The 21,838-nt window shown below is 40.9% G+C and overlaps 4 protein-coding genes across 9 annotated transcripts; 3 read left to right on the top strand and 1 right to left on the bottom strand.

Annotated features, from left to right (window-relative positions):
- Nucleotides 1–2,597: 2,597 nt before the first annotated feature.
- On the bottom strand, nt 2,598–7,088 carry LOC115676014 (uncharacterized). Of its 2 annotated transcripts, XR_008817305.1 has the most exons (5): nt 6,783–7,088; nt 6,506–6,663; nt 5,821–5,887; nt 3,277–3,455; nt 2,598–2,795 (listed from the first exon to the last, which is right to left on the bottom strand). XR_008817305.1 is itself a non-coding variant. In XM_030598854.2 (4 exons), exons 1-4 carry the CDS (start codon nt 6,912–6,914, stop codon nt 2,697–2,699), a joined length of 456 nt encoding a protein of 151 aa, XP_030454714.1. In that variant the 5' UTR covers nt 6,915–7,087; the 3' UTR covers nt 2,598–2,696. The 2 variants fall into 2 exon arrangements, 1 of the variants encoding a protein (XP_030454714.1); XM_030598854.2 differs by lacking the exon at nt 3,277–3,455 and having other exon boundaries at nt 6,783–7,087.
- Nucleotides 7,089–7,970: 882 nt separating this feature from the next.
- LOC115676005 (uncharacterized) lies at nt 7,971–12,757 on the top strand. 3 transcript variants are annotated; one of them, XM_056315168.1, is made up of 3 exons: nt 7,971–8,130; nt 9,165–9,341; nt 11,085–12,757. In XM_056315168.1, exon 3 carries the CDS (start codon nt 11,095–11,097, stop codon nt 12,277–12,279), a length of 1,185 nt encoding a protein of 394 aa, XP_056171143.1. In that variant the 5' UTR covers nt 7,971–8,130; nt 9,165–9,341; nt 11,085–11,094; the 3' UTR covers nt 12,280–12,757. The 3 variants fall into 3 exon arrangements, with proteins under 3 accessions (XP_056171143.1, XP_030454703.1, XP_030454702.1); XM_030598843.2 differs by lacking the exons at nt 7,971–8,130; nt 9,165–9,341 and having other exon boundaries at nt 11,059–12,297; nt 12,400–12,757; XM_030598842.2 differs by lacking the exons at nt 7,971–8,130; nt 9,165–9,341 and having other exon boundaries at nt 11,059–12,297; nt 12,390–12,757.
- A 2,416-nt stretch (nt 12,758–15,173) lies between these two features.
- Nucleotides 15,174–17,085, top strand: LOC115676009 (uncharacterized). Of its 2 annotated transcripts, none has more exons than XM_056315192.1 (5): nt 15,174–15,464; nt 15,578–15,662; nt 15,782–16,251; nt 16,442–16,697; nt 16,798–17,085. In XM_056315192.1, the coding sequence occupies exons 1-5, from the start codon at nt 15,459–15,461 to the stop codon at nt 16,815–16,817; spliced, it is 837 nt and encodes a 278-aa protein (XP_056171167.1). In that variant the 5' UTR covers nt 15,174–15,458; the 3' UTR covers nt 16,818–17,085. The 2 variants fall into 2 exon arrangements, with proteins under 2 accessions (XP_056171167.1, XP_030454708.1); XM_030598848.2 differs by having other exon boundaries at nt 15,773–16,251.
- A 686-nt stretch (nt 17,086–17,771) lies between these two features.
- On the top strand, nt 17,772–21,633 carry LOC115676007 (uncharacterized). Of its 2 annotated transcripts, none has more exons than XM_030598846.2 (8): nt 17,772–18,169; nt 19,539–19,619; nt 19,726–19,814; nt 19,911–19,985; nt 20,269–20,369; nt 20,446–20,538; nt 20,638–20,700; nt 21,097–21,633. In XM_030598846.2, exons 1-8 carry the CDS (start codon nt 17,807–17,809, stop codon nt 21,195–21,197), a joined length of 966 nt encoding a protein of 321 aa, XP_030454706.2. In that variant the 5' UTR covers nt 17,772–17,806; the 3' UTR covers nt 21,198–21,633. The 2 variants fall into 2 exon arrangements, with proteins under 2 accessions (XP_030454706.2, XP_056171150.1); XM_056315175.1 differs by lacking the exon at nt 21,097–21,633 and adding an exon at nt 20,899–21,035.
- The last annotated feature ends 205 nt before the right edge of the window (nt 21,634–21,838 follow it).

The following is a 21,838-nucleotide window of genomic DNA, read 5'->3' as shown; positions in this document are numbered from 1 at the left end:
CTTAACATTGAAAACGTGACATTTCTTTACACCTGCCAAATGGGTGGGTTGGATCGGGTCATAAATGGTCCGACCCAAATTGACCCATTAACTCATTTATGATTCATTTTATGCGCAATGCAATTTTCTTGACCCATACCCGATCCGACCCATATTACTAAAACACTTCCATATTTAACTAAATCTAGGAAAATTCATACCCAAGCTGATATGAGAATACATAGCGAGTGAGCGCGAGATTGAATGAGGGCGAGAGAGATGAGTTGAGTTTAAATCAGTTGTTAACTTATTTAGGACCCATTTACGACCCCATTTATGACCCATTTAATACCCATATTAGACTTATACCCATTTACTAATATATATGTTAAGAATTGGATTTATGATCCATTTTAACAGGTCTGCATTTCTTATACGAAACATCTCAAATTAGCGAAATTATATGAAGATCGACGTCTCCACTTTGTTTGGGGAGGAGGGAAGGGGAGGAAAATCGAGTAAATTTCAAATTTTGGCTCAATGTGTAATGTTATCCTTAGATTTTTAATTCGTTTAATGTGATCCCGGAAATATTTTTTAATGTTCTGTATAGTTTCCGGACTTTCGATTCTTTCAATCTAGTCTCTCGATTTTCAGTAACAATCTATTCACAAGTTTTCATTATTACACTATAGTCAAGATTTTAGAATACCTTTTTCATTTTCAATCCGTTTAATAAGCCTACTTTTAATTACTTTTTTACCTTTTTGTCTTTATCAATATTACTATAGTTCAATTTAATTACATTTTAGCTGATCTCCACAATAGTAAAAATATAACCTCGTTTAGAGTTACATCGGATTCATTATAATTATTGTTTTTATAAGAATAATATAAGAATATATTAATTTATCTATTGATTTCTTGTACTTATATTAATCTAAATCTTGTTCCTTTTCTTTTGGATAAAATTTTTGTATTGCGTGTTTTCTTATCTAAATTTAGTTAAATCTATAAATTAGGAATTCAAAATAGTAAGAATATCAACTCAATACAACTTTACATGAGGTTATACCTTTACTATTATAGTGATAATAAACTAAAATATACATAAATAAAACTATGTGTAATATCTATTAAAACCAAAAAAATAAGAAAAGTCATAAGATGATAGCCATTTTTTTTATTTAGAAAATGGATTGAAATGAAAGGATAATCTAAAATCAAGGCAATAGAGTAATTATAAAGACTTTAGACTTTTTTTTTTATGGAAAGTCGAGAGACTAGAGTGAACAAATTCAAAATTTAGGGCCTATATTGAATTAGGGATAGTTAACGGACCGCAGTGAGTAAAACTTGATGAATGTGATGACTGTCCTACTTGAGTTAGTTTGAAATTGATCGAGTTTAATATGCATTTAACTCGTCATGCTCAAATAATTTTCGAGAGAGTCACTTTACCTATTTTAATATCCATGCATTTGCAGCTCGCGAAAAGACATAATCTATGCGTATCGATTAAATGGCTAGGTCAGTTTTCGCACAAGAGATTAAGTGTGCAATGCCGCATATTCTCACTCTGTTGCAATATTGTAATTTTCAGGATCATTAAAGCCGGTCCAACTCCTTAAGCTCGATCTTGCACGCCTCTGCAACTCGATGATAATCACATCGGTTGTTTCAAACCTAAGTTGATGCGGACTCGTGACGGTACAATACCGTCAGTCTAGATTGCGTACATAGGCGAGCCCGTCTAGACCTCCCTTTTTAGCATGTCTTGGGCCTCTATATAGATTGTGTACACATCCAATTTACCTTTGTGCCTTAAGTTTGCGAGCTAGTCTCAGCCGTATTTGTTCTTTTCGTGAAGGAAAAGTAGGACATCTTCGAATTCCCAAACCAGATAGACAACGGACGCGGCACGTTAAATTGCTGTTTCTGCATCCCCCCCGCCCCCCGGTCTTGCCATAATGACAAGGAAACCGAATTAGAGCAGAACACGAACAGAAATCTTTCTTACCCATGAATCACTCAATCCCATGATTATAGGCAAAAGCGTAGCATGCAAGAACTTCCGAGTCCCGAGTCAATGGTAGACTAAGTTTACTTCGGACTTGAGTCATCTATTGAGCTGCTGCTTCTGGTTGGCTTCTGTCTCGTCTAGCCCTTTTGACCGGGCAAAAATCACGTGAGAATTGTACGCTCCCAGAAAATTCTGCTGATTATTGCATGATTGTATTGTGAAGGCAACGTACGTTTGCATCATATTATATTTCATATTTTATGCTGCTCGTGCTCTTGATGACCTCAGTATATGATGGAATCAGTGTTTTCCTCATTCAGCAGTGCTTGAAAACGATGCATGGCGGCGTTCATCATCATCCAAAACAAAAAAGCCACATCAGTCGGCTTTCATCTTCGGAGAGTATATCATTAACCGTGCAAGAAACCTATTTCCTTTCATCATACTATGTCCAGAGAAAACAAAAAACATACACACACATAAATTTTTCTCAACTGGGAATTTATTTCTTGAAAGCAAAGGTTGACGAATACGGGATTTTGGAAGATTGTGCAAGGAATGCGAAGCTATCAAGAGCAGTGAGACGATCAAGACGTGGTGAATGTTAATTGCAATTTATAAATCAAGAATGCAGGTGGGTCATGCGAACTTCATATGTATAACACGAGAAAAAGACATTGATGAAATGCGCTATTTATATGTCTTTGTACAGCAACTGATATCTCGGTATTCTCTCTGGTGGAAGGGGACAGTTCACGATAAGCTTGCCCTTCATGGCACCCCTGTAAATAGCCTGCAGGAAGGACAAGAGTTTTGCCATCAGCATGTGCCTAAATCCGAACCATTTAGAGATGTCTCATTTAGTTAAAATTGCAGAATAACTCCGGTGAGGGGATGCACCATCGCATATGACTGAAGAGACTACTGGAATTGGGATTGCAAATAATATGGGAAGAGCAGTCAATCACAAATGAGAGAAACGCGGCAACATTGGGCGACTTATTGATGTTCTTACCCAAAAAACAGTCTGGAGACAAATTTTACATTTCACTCTTGGCAGTTAATATTGCACTTCTCATTTGATCAACCATATCATGTACAAACACTGCCTACCAATTGAAGATTGCATCACAGTGTGCATTGAGATAGATAAAGGAGGTTTTAACACTGTTCAGGCACCAGATCATTGCAGAACTTATAGCACACGATAAGGAGACAAGAAAAACAATGATATCCATGACAACATCCTTTACACTTCTAATCGAAGTCGCAACCTTTCTGTCCTTTGACTCTCTGTACTCAGGATGTCCACTTGGTTCACTGTCATCAGCTGAGAAACTTTAGGGCCACATACATCTTTACATGTCCCCTACAGGGTACTTATTCCACCATGCTCAAGCAGGTAGAGCTTAGTAGTCCAGAAAGTTATCAAGCCATATTCATCTTTATGATTCTGAGAGAGAGGGAGAGAAGGGGGGGGGTGTGGTTGGTGGCGCATTCTCTCTCCATCCCGCTCCTTCCATCCACTCTAAGCTAGACTCATATAATATAAAAGGTCAATCATCCAATGTCCCATCAAAAACTACATAAGAATTTAGAATTTGTCATGCCAGTCCCCAAAAGTAGATCAGCCATGGATCATTGTACCGATGCCATAACCCACTGTAAAATTTACAATGTAAGAGGTGTAAAGTATAAATAGATATGTCTGCTGTCACTCTTACCTTTAGTTCTAGGCATATCTAAGTTTAAATATCTGAAGATCCCTCAAAATCTGGAATACTCTACACAAAAATGTCAGGTTTTCCCGAAATATTCCGGAGAACTGCTGAAAATAAGAAAGAAGTTCACAGGCTTCAGCACTTTCAACTTCCAATCAAATAGATAACCGAGACTAAAGGTCTGTAGGACAGGTGCCAAAAGCTAAAAAACTGATGATCCAAAACCTAACCGAATCGTTTTTATCACAAATTTGAGTTGGAAAATTGTTGCAATTGCTTCATTGTGTTAAAGTATCATTTATGCGAATTCAATGGGCCTTAGATACACACAGTGTACCTTCACCTAATAGTTTAAACTTTTGACCTGAACATTCTAATATGGTACCAAAGGCAGGTTTTCTACCAGTTTATTTTGCGTCCGTGGCTCCCCCTTCGTCATTCCCACATGCCGTTGTCAGTCCGTTTTGCAGATGAGAGAGGATACTTAAGTTTTACCGTCACTTGTCTATAGGGTTCCATTGGCCTTATAAAAATGTAATCTCCCTCCATTTATTTTTTTTGCTGAACATTCTAACATGATATCATAACCGGATTCCTTCCCAGTTTATTTTGCATGTGTGATTGGGTTTTCGTAAATTCCACATGTTGTTCTAACTTCAGCTTATGCGTGAGAGGGAGTGTTAAAGTATCTCACATTCCTTGTCCACGGTGTTTCAATGGGTCTTATATATATAATCTTTCTCCACCTAATAACTTAAAGTTCTTTTGTTGGACATTCTAACACATCAATTTGGTTTTGGCATATTGGTTAAGATAGACTCACTAAACCAAACTGATAACTTTTAGTAGATAAAGTAGTTTTTGTAGATCGAAAAATCACTTGGTTTGAACATAGCAAGTGAAAGTTTGCTCAAGTTGGCCTTTGCTGCTGGCTTTTTAAATCTAGACAAGGGCCTATATTAGAGTTTAGCACGTTCCGTCACACTTTTTTTTTAAACATTAATACTATCTTGGTTCTTTATGTTTTTGGTCATATGATCATGGAGGATTATCTCACACTCGTTGTCTATTTTAATTTTCTAGTTTGATATTGGAGGTAAAGCTTATCTTTTAGTGTAAGGGGTTGGCGCAATTAGTTTCAAACAGGTTTTATATGATATCAAACTGAAACTTTCAGGTTTTTTTGGATTTGGGTTGAGGTGTTTTTTAAAGGACAATCTAAGTTTGGGCTGAAACTAACTTCAAATGGAACCGAGAACAACCCTAGTCCGCAGAAAAAGCATAGTGTAAGAACAGATTGATGGACAAACTCCCCCTCTTTGCTTACACATTGTACACCAACCCAAGATAGAGTGCTGCATTCCTCACATTATCATCACTTCAAAACTTCAGATACACCTTAAATCTGCTGATGTGGGAACCAAAAAATCCTAACTGGAGCTCAAAATCTTCCAAATGTGCTCCAAAGAAATACATGAGGTTTCTTTTAAGACCTATAACAAGCTTCAACACAAATCACCTTTACTCAAGTGTGACTACAAAGAGGCTTTCCTTTAGGCTCTACCATGCCTCTAATAATGGACTAGAGAGTAAGCACAGCTATCCTCAATCTCCACTTCAGATTAAAGAAATACATCTTCACCTCCTACCATGCCCTAAATGCCCCCTGACAGAATCTAATACAACAAAACCTTGCTGATTAACTTGCCCATGTTCACTTCTAGAGATTAGATAGACAAGGACGCAAGCAGCAAATTAGACTATGTCACATGAGCTGCACAGGCTACATTAACCAAAACTTAACTGAGAAAGAAAAAACAAATCCTGAATTTATCCAATGTGGAGCATCACATCTTTCTTATCTCTCCATTTTCTACACAAACCAACAACTTCTCTCTCAATCAGTACTAGTAGACTAGTAACTTAATTAGTGAAAGCATTGTTATTGCTAGACTGCAGGAACTATTCCTTCATAATATTATTGTCACGGAATCATCTATTTTTCTGGTGACATTTTGAGGCTTGTCCTCATAAGCTACTGTCAGAGAAGCAATGCTGCAATTGCAACATCCGGTAAAACATAAAGGGATAAAATACCTCTACGACATCAATGAAGTCTTGTTTTCTGTGAAACGCACCGACCCATTTTGTATGATCTGCAGTACTGCAATATCACCACACAGTAAACAAAAACATCAGTTGACAAAAGCCTTGGAAATCCATTGAATGAAGCACGTCGGTAATATATACAATTTGTGCCCAAGTTGTGCTTGCTAATGTCTCCAAAGTAGCTGATGAAAGATGATGAGAGGACGGAATGAATCAAATTAAGATTTCTGGACATAGTGGAATAATGTATCTGCTGCTCAAAAGCTACTCAGTTATGCGCGACAATGCAGATGGTAAAAGGAAATGCCATAACAGAACATTCATTCGGCAAGAGCTATCTTGACACGGGGGTTCATTTAACCGAGGCTGCACAAGAATCTAAGCCACCGACTATTGCCGGCCCCCTCATCAACTTAATCCATTGATTGAAACAACTCATTCCAACATGACATGATCAAGAAACACCGAGTAATCAAAAGCACTACACAACATGAAGGATCAAATTAAGCAAAAGTTGCTCGAGCCTACCCTGGAACAGGCTAGATTTCTGCTTTGGAACCGTCAAGTCCACCACAAAAATTGTCGGAACTCCCGCAAACAAGCAATTGACAAAGGCAAAAAAAAAAAAAAAAAAAAAACACAACGGAAGTTGCCAGAAACGAGACATCCATACCCGGAGTCCATCTTCATATGGTGCGCGTTGACGAAGAAAACAGTGGACGGAATCAGAGTAACGTCGAAGTACTTGACGTAGACTTGCACGTCCTCCGAATCGACATCCACGAGCGCCACCGCCGCGAACTTGGACACCTCCCTCGCCGATTTCGCGAGCTGCACCAAAAAAAAAAACACACCGAGCAAGTCAGCCGAAACTCATCCGTCCGCAACCGAGCGACCGGACAAAGAGAGACAGGGGAAAAGCTCATATCCGCCGGGGGGGGGAAACTCACGATGTCGTCGAGCTGGAGGCAGACGGCGTCGGAGGCGCGGCCGAAGCGGAGGACGAGGACCTTGTCGATGGTGTCCCTGACGGCGGAATCCACCTCCCGCTTCTGCCGGAGGGTGTTCAGCAGGTACGCCATCGATAGCTCCCGCCGCGATCGGGGAGATCAGATCCGTTCGGCGCCTTCGCCGGAATCGGAGCCGCGACGCCGGAGTTCGTGTGGGGGTGTTAGAGCACTCGATGACGTTGGTTGGGCATCAATCGCAGCGAGATGCGGCAGAAAATCACGGTGGGCATTTTGATGGAGACCATATTCGATCTAATTAAACCAAATATCATATCCAAATCGGATTCCGTCATATATCAATTAATGATAATAATAATAATAATTTTAGCAAAAAAAAGATAATAATAATAGTAATAATTAATTTTCATATTGACAATTTAATTTCATTTACACAAATACCAGTGGCGGGGCATGTGGGTCAGCTACTTCTGTTTAGAAAATTCGTGAAAAATGAATGATTTAGCAAGTATTTCTCAAGAAATGATCATTCGTTTAATCAATTGGGATGTATTTTCATTATTGACGACAATTCGTGTCTATATATTTTCATATATAATGAAAATACTTTTCGTCCATTCATTTATGTAAACGATACTGGCTACTGTTTATAGGAAAATATTTTCTAAATCATTCATAGAATTAATTTAGTTTTTTCTCATTATGTGGTCCTTAAACTTTAACTCATTACACAATGTGTCATTGAACTTTTAATTTGTTCAATATGATCATTAGATTGTTGATATATGGTTAATATAGTTATTGAATTATATGAAAATGTTCAATATAGTTTCTGAAAATATTGAACATTAACTTGCACCATCAGTCCATGGAGCAGATTGAACAAATTAAAAGTTCAAGGATCACATTACATATTGAACTACAGTTCGAGGATCACGTTGAACAAATTAAAAGTCTTAATGACTATTCGTGTCATTTTCCCTATATTTAATTAATAAATTCCTTTTATAAATTTTCGCTTCAAGTTTTTAATTTTTGGACATTTGTGGCTTGATTAGGCGGCGGAAGCCAGCACTCACAGCCTTCCTAGCCTCCAACGAAAATTCTATAAATAAATCGTGAAATTAAATTCATTCCTAATTTTCTCGGGCCTATAAATACAATGGTTGAGCCTCGATGTTCGACGACTCGCAAGTCTCACAACACCACCCTCTCATTTCTCCCCAATTTCTCCCCCAACTCAAAGCGAGTCCTCGGACGGACGGAATCGCGACGAAGAAGATCGAATCTGAAATCAATCTCTGCGGACGTAGCGGTTCTTGATCCGTTTGTAAACCCCTCGCCCTTTGTTCGCTCTCTCCTTTTGCCGTCGATCGACATGAACTGTGGATTTTTCGCGTTACATTTGATTCGCGATGCTCGATAATTGAAATGAAATTGGAATCTCGTCCGATCTGTGGTCTGTTGGGTCTGATGTCTCTTGATTTGTCCGAGGTAATGGCGGACGAGAAAGGATGAGAATCCTTGTTGCTGTTGTTGGGGATTACACGATAGGGGTGGGTTGGGGTTTGCATCGGATGGTTTTCTGTATCGCGGTGCCCGTGGGAAGATTGGTGGGTTGTGGTAATTCAGATCCGATCATCGGGATTAACATCAAAGATCAAGTGATAAAATACGCAGTGTATTGATAAAAAGGTGGTTTTTGTGGGGGGGATGGATGGATGGACGACCAAGATTAGCTTCATTTGAAATCGTCTTAGGATTGATTGATCTGGTGGGGGTTGATTTTTTTGTTTTTTGGTCAAAAGGGTTGAATTTGCGGGCGGGGCAAGAAATTGATCATTTGTCATGGGTTAATCCGTTTATGAATCTATAGTTTCTCCATTTCTCCATTTATGGTGACCTTAGAACACAGGTTTTCGACATGGTATAGGTTGGATTGTTGCTGAAATATTTTGTATGTCATGTATTGCTCTTAGGCGGGTAGACTTATCATTCTGATTGATTGTCGCTCGTTGTAGCTGCTGAAATGGGGGAGATGATGCGACAGAACATAGATTGTTCATGGACCTTGCTTTTAAGTTACACAAAGTCCACTTTTATTATACTTTTTTTTAGTTCAATAGGCTCTAGGGAAGTTAATCCTGGAGAGTTTCTCACATAATTAAATGGGCTATTTGTCTTATCAAAAACTCATTAAAAGTCTCTCCAGAAGTGGTTTAATTAGAGAATGGAATGAACTTGTGTCTCCCTGGATTGGGCGTTTTCGTTGAGGATTTTGCTGCGTTCAAATCATTATTTTTTGTCCGCAACATCCAAATCCAATAATGTGACCGATGTTTCTCTTTTACTGGATAACTGCAGGTTGTAGGGTCCGTGGGTGATCTTTTCTTACCTGTCTTGCAAAACAAAACATTGCGTGATAGCTTGCCTTCTGGTTTCTACTTTAAGCTCAATATAGGGTTTGTTAACAATAGCTAAAACTGACAAGCTGTACGGACTCGGAGGAATTGTTGTTACTCCACAGATTTCTTGGTCTTGGTAAGTAGCCATCATTACAATCATTCAGTAACATTCTTCAGGATATGAAGTTTCTGTTTCTTGTGAATTCTTATGCTTTCTCTCCTAAAGCTTTGCACCGTTTGAATCTGGCATGTTTGCAATTGCAGTAGATGTTAATTGATGCATATATGTCTTCGTGTACTATTACAAATTACAATCTTGTTGGCAAAGTGGGAAATCAGATTCAAATAGAATGAGAAGTATAACTTCTTTGGTTTCTTAAATCAAGAGAGGCAGAATCATGTTTGTGTTAATATGGAAAGTTAATGCATCTACTTTTGTTAAAGTAAGTCATTTAAAAAATTCTAGATCATCCGAATAATTAAAGATTTACAGGAAGAGTGATGTATAAATGCCCGAGTAGCTGCCTCTGCTTAGGTTCAGTTTTTAATTCGTCATAAGCTTAGGTCTTTCAGGAACTTATTAGTAGTCATTCTATCTGACAGGTATCGGCATTTTGGTATATTAATCAAACATAATGATCATCAATCTATGAGTAAGAATTGGATCAAATGAACATTTTAGGACATTTGCTGCCCAAGTAACCTTATGTGCAACTTGTTGTATGAGTAGAATACGATCAATGATGATTTTTGTATACAATGTTGGAAAATAGTTATACCTAAATATGTTCTTGTTTCTGTGATGGAATTGTCATACTAATGATAAAGAATATGGAGAGAAATGAAGTATCATGTAGATGAGTATTGTCAAAACTTGGGTACAGAAGTGAGAATACCTCTGAGAAAAGCTTGCCACCTTGCAATATAACAAACTTTGGGTGGTCACTAAGCATCTAAACTACCTCATGCTATAAAAGCAACAGACATTCGATCTAAGTCTGGTAGATGTCAGTTCCTCTTTTTCTTCTTTCCCTTTCGATTCGAAAGTTAAAAAAAAATGACATTGATATCAAATTACGAGTGTATATCACATTGATCAAGTCACTTCAGAACTATGAGTAATTGCAGCCTAGGCGTGCATTTAGTTTAGTTATCATTCTTCACCGTTGAGTCAGTTGCCATAATTTAATTTTCTCTGTTGAAAGCATCATTTTTTATTTACTTGAGTCTCAAGAGATGGATGGAATTCACAGTGAACTTGAGAGCTTTCTTCAACCTTTTTCCCAAAGGCTGACAATGATTCTTTAAATAATATTTCTATCCTTCACCCGCTCCTAATGGAGATGATTGGGAAATGACCCAGAATTTGGTTGATTGTGGTGCTGGAACTCTTTGGATATAACACGACGGCCGTTAGTTGGTTTTTTTTATGAATTTTAGCGGAGTTGTTTTTCTTGCCCAAAAAAAATGATTGCAGTTGTCCTTAGGTGATTGTGATGCTTGAGTACAGACAAATTATGAGCTTATAGGAGTGTGCATTTTCTTGTTCAATGAGGGTTACATGTAGAGGTGGTATCTGATTCAGTTTTCTGGTGAATAACCTTATAATTGTTATCAATGATCAATTTATCAGCTACTGAATTCCCGAAATTTTGATGTCATACTTTCATTGAAGCGTTTACAGTACAAAATGTGCGCAACAGCTTTAACTGACTGATTTTAATATCAATTCTGGATTTTTTTGATTCCATATGCTGCCATGATATTGTAGTTTACTATTGCTGTCAAGACTATCAACGTCGTACTATGCAATTAATATTTGATTGTCGCTTCTATTTGGGCATTCTAATTAGTTCAATATGCTGAGTAAATACTACAGTGTATGCAAGATGGCTGGTGTGAAAAGAAGGGCTTATAAAGATTCAGATATTCGTGCTTTTCACAAAGAGTTGGATGAGGTGTCTTGTCCTATCTGCATGGACCATCCACATAATGCTGTTCTCCTACTATGCAGCTCACATGAAAAGGGATGCAGATCTTATATATGTGATACAAGTTACCGACATTCAAATTGCCTAGACAGGTTTAAGAAACTAAGAGTCAATTCTAGGTGCAATCCAACTTTACCTAATTCTTTGCCTAGAAATGCAGACCATTCTAGTGATGCTTCTGGTAGGAATTCGTCAAACAGTGCAATTCATTTTAATGATATTGATAATCCAAATGGAAATCACAGTGCAACAGTTAGTGGATCATCTGAGGGGCATGGGGATGATAACACTGGAGAAAATCACAGTCAGAATAATGTTGCAAGTGTGGAAGTTGAAGTGGAGGGTGATCTGGAGAATGTTAATGCTGAGTCCTTGCAAGAAAGGCCTGATCTTCAAGTCGCTAATGTGGAGGACTCGACAGAATCAAAGTTCGATATTCAATGCCCGTTATGCCGTGGAGCCATACTAGGCTGGAAGGTTGATGAAGAAGCCAGAAGATATCTCAACCTGAAGAAGAGAAGTTGCTCACGCGAGGCATGCTCGTATCATGGGAACTATCAAGAATTACGGAGGCATGCTCGTAGGGTACACCCTGCTATCCGACCTTCCGATATTGACCCATCCAGAGAGCGTGCTTGGCGACGCCTTGAGCACCAGAGAGAATATGGTGACATTGTCAGTGCCATTCGTTCTGCTATGCCGGGTGCTATTGTTGTAGGGGATTATGTGATTGAAAATGGAGATAGATATTCTGTTGACAGGGAAAATGGCTCAGGTGAAGTCAATGGACCTTGGTGGACTACTTTCTTTTTGTTTCAGATGATTGGCTCCATGGATTCTTCAGGTGAGCCAAGATCAAGGGCAAGGGCTTGGATGAGGCATAGACGCCCAGGAGGGTCTGAAAGGAGGCTTCTTTGGGGTGAGAACCTGTTGGGTTTGCAGGATGATGATGATGAAGATGACGACGACGACGATAGTGATGATGGGATCCATGTGCTAAGTGACGGGGGTGAAGATGCATCTCCAATCCCTAGAAGACGTAGACGGTTGATGCGATCAAGGTCTGATGAGGATCGGTCGTGATGGAGGCCTGCTTTTATGGTATCTTCTCTAGCTTTCTGGTGCCGATAGTGCCTGAACTCAGGAGCTTTTCTTCTGACAAAATGTTACTTTCACCTGTAATATTTCTTCAGTGATGTGCAGAAGCTGCCTTCCCGTGGAGCAGGATTGCTAACTCATGAACACCATGCTAGAAAGCCGCCAACTGGTATGGAGCATCAGCATGAAGTTTCGGGAATGGTTTGAAGGAACAAGTTCGTATGGCGTCGCGCCTTTGTCTCGCAATTTAGTATTTGGGTCCAGAATGCATGAACTTCCTGTGTCTGGAATTCATGTATTTCAGTTCCTCTTCTTCTATAGTAGATATCCTGGCCATCACATGGTTAAGTTATATGCTTATATTTAATGGTTTGTTTCCATCTTTGTAACTGAATGCCTTATCTTTTCTGGAAAAGGATTGGAAGACTTAATAGTTGTGTATATTGTACAGTTATTCTCATCATTCATGGTTTACCTGGTTCTTCTTACTGTTTGGTTAGTGTTGTTATACCTTGCTATTTTCAGTGCCATAGTTTGGTGGTTCTGGAGTAATACAGTGGAAGATCTTTGGATGGTCTAAGATTGTTGGTTTCTCAGTCCTTATCGGTTTCACGTTTTTGGTGTATTTCATGGATGTTCTCTCCTCCTGTCTTTCCTTTAATGCGTTCCTGCGCGGTTTTGTACTCTTACATGTGTCACTTTTGCACGTGTTTTTTATTTTTTAGCTCATCTTTTACACGGTTCACTGGATTTCATGAGTTCACGCCTATAGAGAAGGCGCTTCGTCCTTAAGGAAGGAGGGAATGTCTTTGGGCTCAGGCGGTTGTATGTGAGTTACTGTTGCTGCCATGCATGACTCTGAATTTGAGTCTCTGCGAAGAGCTTCTTTTGGTAGGTGACATTGCGAATTGGGTCCGACCTGGAGTCTGGAATCATGCTGGTTTTTCTTTATCAGTGAGTGGTGTTAATCGAAGCTAAAGACCGGAGAGGCAAATAGCATGGTACTTCATCGTAATTACTGCTTCGAATAGATTTTGAAGTAAGGTTACTACATGTTCTGTAATGTCAGCTTTAATTGTTCCAAGTAACAACCTTTTTAATGAGTGGATCTCTCTGTTTATGTGCGTAAATAGTGCTTTGTAAACCATGTCGGATTGACGGTCACCCGGCTAGGGATGGTATAATTCCCATTTCGCGGACCCCTTCACTGCGACTCTTGTATCCATTTGAGCTAGAAAAGTTTCCTTCTTATAGGAGGAAGAACACCTCCGATTGTATGCACACGGAATATATGGAGAATAGGTGATTGATGTAAGAACAAGGAGCACAAACACATCCGACCAGTGGGATGAGGCCACGTCGGCCCGAGTGCCAAAAAGATGGCTAGGAGAGCGCCACGTCACTGTGCCTGTTGGGGGGGGGGGGGGGGGTCTTTGTAGTTTGTGCCCTGTGAGAGTGATGGGCTAGGAAGGTTGGAGCACGGGATGATACCAACAATAATTAATGAAAGAGCGTTTCAGTTATAAACACATTTTCCTACACAGGACCCCATGTGAGCCCCCCCAACTGCATCCCTGTCTGTAGCCCCTGCGTGATGTGTTCGCATCCTGAAATATCTCCTCCCCACATGCTCTGCTATCAACCCACATGTTGGGAGAGAGAGAAAGAGAGTTATGGCAGCATTTCGAATAAGAGGACCACATTGGGCTGGTATAATCTTGTTGAAGATCTGTAAATACAGCAAGTTTGTTCTTTTTGTTTTGACGAGAAAGTCCACCATAGGAAGTTAAGGGCGTGTTTGGCAAGTTGCCAAACAGTAACAATTTCTATTCTTTTGTTCTCAGAATCAGTTTTAGAACAAAAATCCGTTTGGTAAATTTTTTGTTCCCGAGCACAAATTTACAAAAATTTATTCCCAAAATCAGTTTTGAAACAGAATCAAGAAGCAAATTGGGAATAAGAATCAGAAATGGAAAATAATTTTTTTTTCTTCTCGATCCCATGGATTAGGCAAGATACGGATGGTGTTTGTGATGTAGGTCCTTGCTCTATAGTCGGCCGATGGTGTGTGGCTATTGTTGGCTTTTGAGGACATGAGGTCACTGATTTTGCCAAGCACTTTGAGGATCAATGAAAAAGGGAACATCTTCCTTTGACATGCACTTGGAGGGAGAATTGGCTTCAATAAATAGATGGAAAATGCTGACCATGCCAGGGTTCAGGAAGAGGAAAATCCTAGGCAGTGGCATGAATGGAATGGTCAAGCATGTGTACAAATCGCCGCGAGTTTTCACCGGAATAGAAAGGGCAATCCCGCAAAAGAGAAATCGAATTATGCTCACAAGTTGCCTCAAACATCCGTCATTGAAAATCTTTTGCCCCCGTTCTTTTGCTGGTGGAAGTACTGCAATTCCCGGGAGGATTTCATTTATGTAATCCTTGCAAATAGTACTTTCCCCTTCTTTTTGTACCGTCCTTTTGTCTATCTACTTGAAGGGTCAGCTTTTGAGTCTCCCATTTTTGCTAGTCTCAAAGTCAATGGCACAGGAACATCTCACACTCTCCGTACCAAGCCAATCCTATGATGAGCATGATCCGCTTCTTCTACAGCAACCATCACTGCTGTTTTACTCAGACCAATCAATCCCCAATTCACTAGCAGGAAGGTAATGATGGGTAATGATCCATGAGATTGCCCTAGAATGTGACCCGCCTCTCGGAGACGCGCTGATCGATGTACTGAAAAATGTACACACAAATGTATGGTAAGGAGAAATGCCACCATGACCTTAAACAATGAAGCAAAACCTAATTAAATGCAAAACTCTTCTCCTTAACACCCACCACATGATCATCTTATATAAATAAAGTTGCCCTCCCATGTTACCAGCAATCATAAGCCAACCATCCCTTACTCACTGCCTGGTTGTCTCCCCTCATCTTCCCTTAGATTCACATTCCATGAGCCCTTCTTTTGTCTTGACCTCCCCATAAGAGCACAAGAACAAGCCACAAGACATAGACGATGGAATCTTTTGAGGCATAGGGACAGAACAGACAGATCTCCTCTTCTGTCACATTTTGACCAAGACTAGATCACCATCATCTCATGCACTGAGCAGCTATATAAGCAGGAGGGCTTTGACATAGCACAAAGCATAGACATGCAGGTTCACACCCTTCAGTGTTTACCATGTCATTGTAAGAAAAAAAAGATAAACATTTTTCCAATCACATCAAAGCTGCTCATGCGAGTCCCTTTTACTTGAACCTTACTTATCAGATCCTCCGGTGGCTGTTCAAGGTATCACAAGAGCAAGCAAAAGGGAACTCTTGCAGTTCGACAGATAGTAAGAATACACTCTCAGGTAAGAGTCTCGACGATCATATGTCATTTCGAGAAAGATGACGGTAATTGCTTGTTAATTATGTGGCGAGTTCTGATCCCGTTATGCAAACGATGTCCTTTCTTCTTCAGATCAAAAAGCTGGTCAAGGGAAAAATATAGCTCTGTTCGAGAAGTCCCGGAGACCAAGAGGGAAAGAGAAGGCCAAACCGGGCCACTCAAAGTTCGCTCCGTTTGCCATATTATGCAGAAAAGATGTTGCTAAGGCTTGCTTCTATAGCACCATCAACTTGAGGAGACTCGGCAGCGTACACCGGAGACAAAATCCAATCCACACAAAAAGAATGAAGAAAGAAGATATCGCGAGAGGGCTCAGCATTATCAGCCAAAAGGCAGATTCCGGCGCTGCTCACGGTGGGAACAAGGTTTTGCCAGTCAGCGACACGGCATTAGCCTCTTCAGCAACTACTGCAAATGACCAATCCGGCACTTCTGAGAAGAAGGAGAAGGTTAAGGGTGATAAGGCGAAGGCCATCTCAAGAATGAAGGAACTCTTGAGATGGGCAGCCACTTCAAAAGCCGAGAAGGGCGGAAAGTTCATCAGTCGAAAGGTGAGTATTTGTTTATCTCCTTTTAATTAACAATATGCTTTAATTTGCTTAGACTCGGCATGCCAAAATGAAATAAATCAAAGAAACCAAATTCATGCATACTTCTGACAAGTCGAAGCATTTCATCAGCTACTGTTACCTCTAAAACGATCGCTTTTCGCAGTCCTAATTGGAATAGAACATATTTCAGCTATTACAGTTCCGGCAACGAGGAGCCCTCAAGGCGATACCAGATGATGACCAATTCAGCAACGAATCTCCGAAGATCAGTTTCAGATGGGACGTGGACAGCTGCTCTACCATTTCCACATCTTACTCGGCCATTTCTCTAGCTTCAGCGAGGATCGATCCAATTGCTAGCCGATTATCGGCGGATTCAATTCCACCACACATAACAGATCAGTGCCTTCCAAGAAAAGGGAACTGGATCACCACAGACTCAGAGTGTAAGTGCTCTACAAATCCATCAAGCTGTACTCACAGCATGTTTTAACCGCGAATAAAGCCGCGAAAAGACTAAACCCGACTCTCTTGTTTTGTGGACAGTCGTGGTGCTAGAGCTGTGAAATGCCGGGACGAGAAGAGGCTCCATCTATTCACGGGAAAATCAGCTCGCTTCTGATGCGAAACGGGACTTCCGCTCGCTGCTGGTCGCACAGAAATGTTAGAGCCTATTCGTTGCTCAGATGGACAGATCGGAAAAGTGAATGTACCCCGCATAAATTAACTCTTTTTGTAATGGATCAATCGAATAGGTTTCGGATCAGTGTGTACATAATGAAGATTCAAATCGCGATAAGCTAATATAGTCACCACAAGATCCACGATCTAGAACATCTTGTTCAGAACAACTTCGATCTGGACTTTGGCAAAAATCATGCAATGAGACTTGAGCCATTCGAGAAGGGAGGCCAGAGACTGTGTAAGTATTTCTTTCAGGGATCACTATACTCGTGCCGGGTCGAGCTTTTTGTGCCGACACGACAATGCGATCCGAGCTAACCTTACATCACAACCAAACTGAGCTCGAAAGCAGTACAGATTCAATCTCGACACTTTAGAATCACCGAACCAAATCATACAGCCTACAAACTGGGTTTACTACTACACCTTCGACGGAGGGGCAATTGCGCGTTATGTTACAAGTAGATGAATGATCCGACCGTGACCCGTTGGTTTGTAAAGATCGTTCAACCAAAACCAAACTTGAGTAAGGGAATTGATAAGTCAACACTACTGAGTTCTTGTTTTATTAGTCTACGTCTTCCTTGTAAAGATGAGTCAGTGGAAATAACTTTCATTTTCGTCCTCAGTTTTTAGCCCCTCAACTTCGAGATTATTACCACATTGACAACCTTCCCGGAAAAAGTTGGATTTTTTTTTTAAATTTTTTAATCGCCGCGAGCTTCGAACCGTTCGTTCCTCGTCTCGACGGCCAGGCCAATGACGGACCTCCGTCGCGCCACGTGTCGGGCTTCCGGCGCGTAAAAAACTCCAGAGGCGTAATAATCTCCGTTACCCCGTACGCCCCGCGAGGGAGGGAGGCCGGCCGAAAATGCCCAGCCCCGACGCGATCCCGTCGAAACGGGATTCTCCCCTCTCGAAAACGGCGCCGCGTTGCGCCGAAGGCCGTCGAAGCAGCAGCAGCAGCAGCAAGAACACGGCAGTGTCACTCTCGCACTGCACACTGTTGCAGGAACTCGCTCGCTCGCTCTCTCTCCTAGGGTTTTGGTTTCCTAGGAAATCTCTCCCTGCACGCTCGCGTTCGAGAGGGGAGAGCGAGGGAGGGGGGATGGACAGGTACCAGAGAGTGGAGAGGCCGAAGCGGCAGGAATCGCCCATGCTCGAGAACGAGATCCGGATCACCGCCCAAGGACTCATCCGCAACTACATCGGCTACGCCTCCACTCTCCTCCAGGTCCTTTCTCCGCGTGTTTCTGTGTGCTTCGTGGCTGTTTTGTGGCTGTTTTGTTGGTGAGGGGTTTCTCGTTAGAAAATGGAACTCTGCGTGTACTGCGCCGGACGTGGTCTGCAATGCTGCTTTTGATGGCGGTGCTCTAGGGTCTTGTTTTGATGGAGTTCGATTGTAGGTGCATCATGATCTTCGTGCTCTTCGTTTTTCTTTTCGGTATGTTTGCTGTGGCGTTTAGAGGTTTAGGCTATTGTGATTTTGGTTTTGTTCGGGGAAGATGTGGGGGCAGCATTGTTGATGCGAGCGTGGCTAGGGAGTGTCCTTGAAGTGTCGTGTGGGTATGGTTGAGATTTTGATTCGTGTAAGGTTTTTACAGTTGTGCATGTTCTTGGTGGAAATGCGGGTCGAAGTCAAGTAACTAGTGTGGGAGACGTCTTAGGCGTTACGCTGAGACTCTTCGATGCATTTTATCATTCGATTCAAGTGTGCAATGCTCCGTGCCTAAGCGTCGAATGATGGCCAATAGCATTGGACCGAGGAAGAAAGTCTTCGTTCAGTGTTACTTGTAGAGGGAAACTGAATTCTTGGAAAGGTCTTATGGGTTTGATGGGAAGAAGTTGGATTTCCGGGCACAGGGGTCCAGCCATTGTATTGCCCTATCTTTACAATCAGCTCGCGAGAGAGAAAATGTGTCGCGCATACTTATTAGAAGGCATAAAGATATTGACTAGACAATTACGGAGAGCTGCTAATCTGTGGTAATAGTTTAGAACAGCCCTCGTCTTTTATGTCCTCCATGTAGGAATAACAACCCTGAAAGGTTCAGAATGAAATAAATTTTAGATCAAAATGAGTTACTTTGCCTTATCTGCTTTAAATTATTTTGCAATCAGCGCTTGTATGTCGATTTTCCATCTATCTGTTTACACGGTAAGTTTTGCTTATGTGGTTTGTCCTATTCAGTGATCTTTGTGCTCCCCACTTATCAAGCCGTTCTGTCTTTTGGTGCTTTCTGTTGGATTTTTTGCTACCTTTTTGGATGCTTACCGCTGTTAGGACATCTTGCAAAGGCTAGGTTGATTGGTAAATAGTCATGGCATGTTGTTCAGTTTTATTTCTGGTTGAGTCTTTACCATTTATTTGTATTTTCTGGTGATTTTTGTTATGGAAGTTTGTCATTCTTCATGTCTTGAATTTTCTGTGGAATAATCATTAAAAAAATTTGTATAATAATTATTAGCGAATAAAGAATTATAGAAAGCACTGTCTTTCAATGTAAAAATATGGCTGTTTTTATCATAGAGAATGACTATGTTAGTGGTTCATTTCGCTCTTCCAACTTAACTGACGATGTAAAAGGATCTTACATATGAAGGAAAGACGCATGCGAGAAATTGTATTGAAGGCAATGGGACAAGCAATCAGCAAAACAGTAGCCATCACGGAGATTATGAAAGTAAGTGTCATTTCCTATGTCCTTTCGGTTAAATTTGATTTCCCTTCTGGAAGGGAAAATGACACAACAAAATCAACATCTCATTAGCACTTTCCTCCCTGAGCAGAAAAGAATACCTCGGTTGCATCAAGATACTGCTATCAGCTCAGTCAGCATAACTGATGTGTGGGAGCCCATCGAAGAGGGGCTTGTACCGTAGGTTCCTACCCTAGAATTTTGCCTTGAATAATTGTCAATCTTACTCTGAACTGTGCGGCGAGGGTGTGAAGCCCTTTTTGAATGCTCATGCAGTGTGGAGATGACTCGGCATGTCTCAGTGATCTCAATCACCTTGTCTATTAAGGAGCTTAACAAGAATTCGCCTGGGTAAGTTCGACGTCACTAGGACTTAGTAATTCATGGCAATGACATCCATCTACATGAGTTGAGGAAGTCACTACTGGATAGAAAATCTGCAATTTGTTTCTTTTGCACATTTCGTGTTAAGTAAGTTGCATTCCGAGCGGAATTAATGGTATATATTTTGTTTCGACTGTTATAATATCTGTTTATTTTCCTTATGCAATGCCTCCTTACCTCATTGCTCCGGGAAGTGTTTTAAATAATTTATTTGTCGTGATTATTTTATATAATGAAAGCTGATTTTCAGCTACCAAGCACCCCTTCGAATGGAGCAAGCAAAGCCACAGACCCAATATCAGCAGCTTCAACCTCGACAAAGACGTGTCCCCTACAATACTTATAATGAAGGTAAGACTGGTTTCTCTTATGGCCTGCAGTAGTTGTGCCTTTAGACATTGACAATTGACTGCTCTCTTCGTTGTAGACTCGTATGGTCGGGGGAGAGGTCGCGGTAGAGGGAGAGGGCGGAGCTGGAACAGGGGAGGATACGGAAGCTACCAAGATGGATACTTTCAAGGTAGATCTTCATATTGCTGTACAGCGTGTAATGACAGCTTTTGAGTCACTCTAGTTCTCTTCTTTTATAATTTGTTGATCTTTTATCATCATCAAATAGATAATAGTGGCTATGCAAACTGGGGCCGAGGAGATGGCAGAGGCAGAAGCTGGGGCTACCGTGGTAAGCTTGATCACTTCTTATTTTTTTGTTCTTCATATTCAAGGAGAAGTGGTAGAAGATTAAGGGAGTACTCCCTATCCTTTCTTGCAGTCATGTCTGTTCTGGTACAAGTTAGATCCTCGAACAATTAATCAAATCTGATCTGGTTTGCTTTATTTGTTTGCTCTCTCTGGTTATCTGATCCTGTCCATTTATCAGTATGGATCACTTCACTCCAGTGATTGATTTAGATGGCATCTAGTCAATGTCCAGTATTTCTTTCACTTTGTCAAGAAACATTTGGTCTGGATCCTACTTCCTTTACAAGTCATTTGCTTATTGGGGTTTTTTTTTTTTCGATTGGGCATGCTCGAGAAAACAAATCCATGCCTAACGCTTGACTTGGCCTGTCAACAGGCACTGGGTATGAAAGGGGCAGGGTTGGAGGGAGTAGAGGCTATGGACGTGGCAGTGGAAGGATGGGTGGTCGATCTAGAGGTGGTGGCTACCAGGCGTAGTCGGAGACCAGTCTCCTCATCTTTCCGAATGCTTGCCTTGGCAAGCGAATTGAACTTCTAGCAGAGTATGGTGTTTATAAAAGGCAAGTAACGGTTAACAGTGGTGTTCTGTTGTGGGTTTTTTATTCCCTGGCGATATGGATGGGGAAGGTCTTATTGGTCAAAGTTTTGGCTTTAAGCCTAGAGTTTTAAGTCCTTTTGGTGGAATTCTTTTCCCACCTGTCGGTTCTTTTGGCCAACCGTTTTTCTCTGGTGTTTGCAAACACCCTTCTCTCTCTCTCTCTCTCTCTCTCTCTCTCTCTCTCTCTCTCTCTCTCTCTCTAACCTCCTATGTACAGAGCTATGATGGAAGATGCTGTTGAGTGGACTTGACAAAGTGATGATCTGACCATTAAATTCCACCGATTTATGTGAATATATGCCGCCTTTGCAGTTATATAGTTGTACGCGCATCTTTCTTTCTTTCGTTGATTTTTTGTTTCCTTTTAGATGGAACGGATGTGCAAGCATATCCGATTCGGCATGAGTCCGATGAACATAATTCATACTGGGTTACATGTCTGTGTGGACTCGTTGCTACCTAAATTGTTCATTGAATGAAATATCTCCTTTTGCGCAAAATTGTTTATTTAAGTGGAGAA

The sequence above is a fragment of the Syzygium oleosum genome, unplaced genomic scaffold (genome assembly GCF_021117445.2).
Source record: "Syzygium oleosum isolate NSW1041296 unplaced genomic scaffold, Sole_v2.1 Sole_v2.01, whole genome shotgun sequence".
NCBI classification, from domain to species: Eukaryota; Viridiplantae; Streptophyta; class Magnoliopsida; order Myrtales; family Myrtaceae; genus Syzygium; species Syzygium oleosum.
Note: the sequence above shows the minus strand (reverse complement) of the source record. Positions and strands in the feature narration are given on the sequence as shown.

Excerpts from the sequence above, each read along its gene's own strand:
- LOC115676014 (XM_030598854.2), bottom strand. The coding sequence starts at position 6,914 with ATGGCGTACCTGCTGAACACCCTCCGGCAGAAGCGGGAGGTGGATTCC. Across the intron at positions 6,664-6,782 it reads GCCTCCAGCTCGACGACATC|CTCGCGAAATCGGCGAGGGA; the intron begins GTGAGTTTCCCC and ends TTTTTGGTGCAG. Across the intron at positions 2,796-5,820 it reads ACTTCATTGATGTCGTAGAG|GCTATTTACAGGGGTGCCAT; the intron begins GTATTTTATCCC and ends TCCTTCCTGCAG.
- LOC115676009 (XM_030598848.2), top strand. Across the intron at positions 16,252-16,441 it reads GAAAGTTCATCAGTCGAAAG|CTATTACAGTTCCGGCAACG; the intron begins GTGAGTATTTGT and ends AACATATTTCAG. Across the intron at positions 16,698-16,797 it reads GATCACCACAGACTCAGAGT|TCGTGGTGCTAGAGCTGTGA; the intron begins GTAAGTGCTCTA and ends TTTTGTGGACAG.
- LOC115676007 (XM_030598846.2), top strand. The coding sequence starts at position 17,807 with ATGCCCAGCCCCGACGCGATCCCGTCGAAACGGGATTCTCCCCTCTCG. Across the intron at positions 18,170-19,538 it reads ACGCCTCCACTCTCCTCCAG|GAAAGACGCATGCGAGAAAT; the intron begins GTCCTTTCTCCG and ends TTACATATGAAG. Across the intron at positions 20,370-20,445 it reads CTACAATACTTATAATGAAG|ACTCGTATGGTCGGGGGAGA; the intron begins GTAAGACTGGTT and ends TCTTCGTTGTAG.
- LOC115676005 (XM_030598843.2), top strand. The coding sequence starts at position 11,065 with ATGCTGAGTAAATACTACAGTGTATGCAAGATGGCTGGTGTGAAAAGA.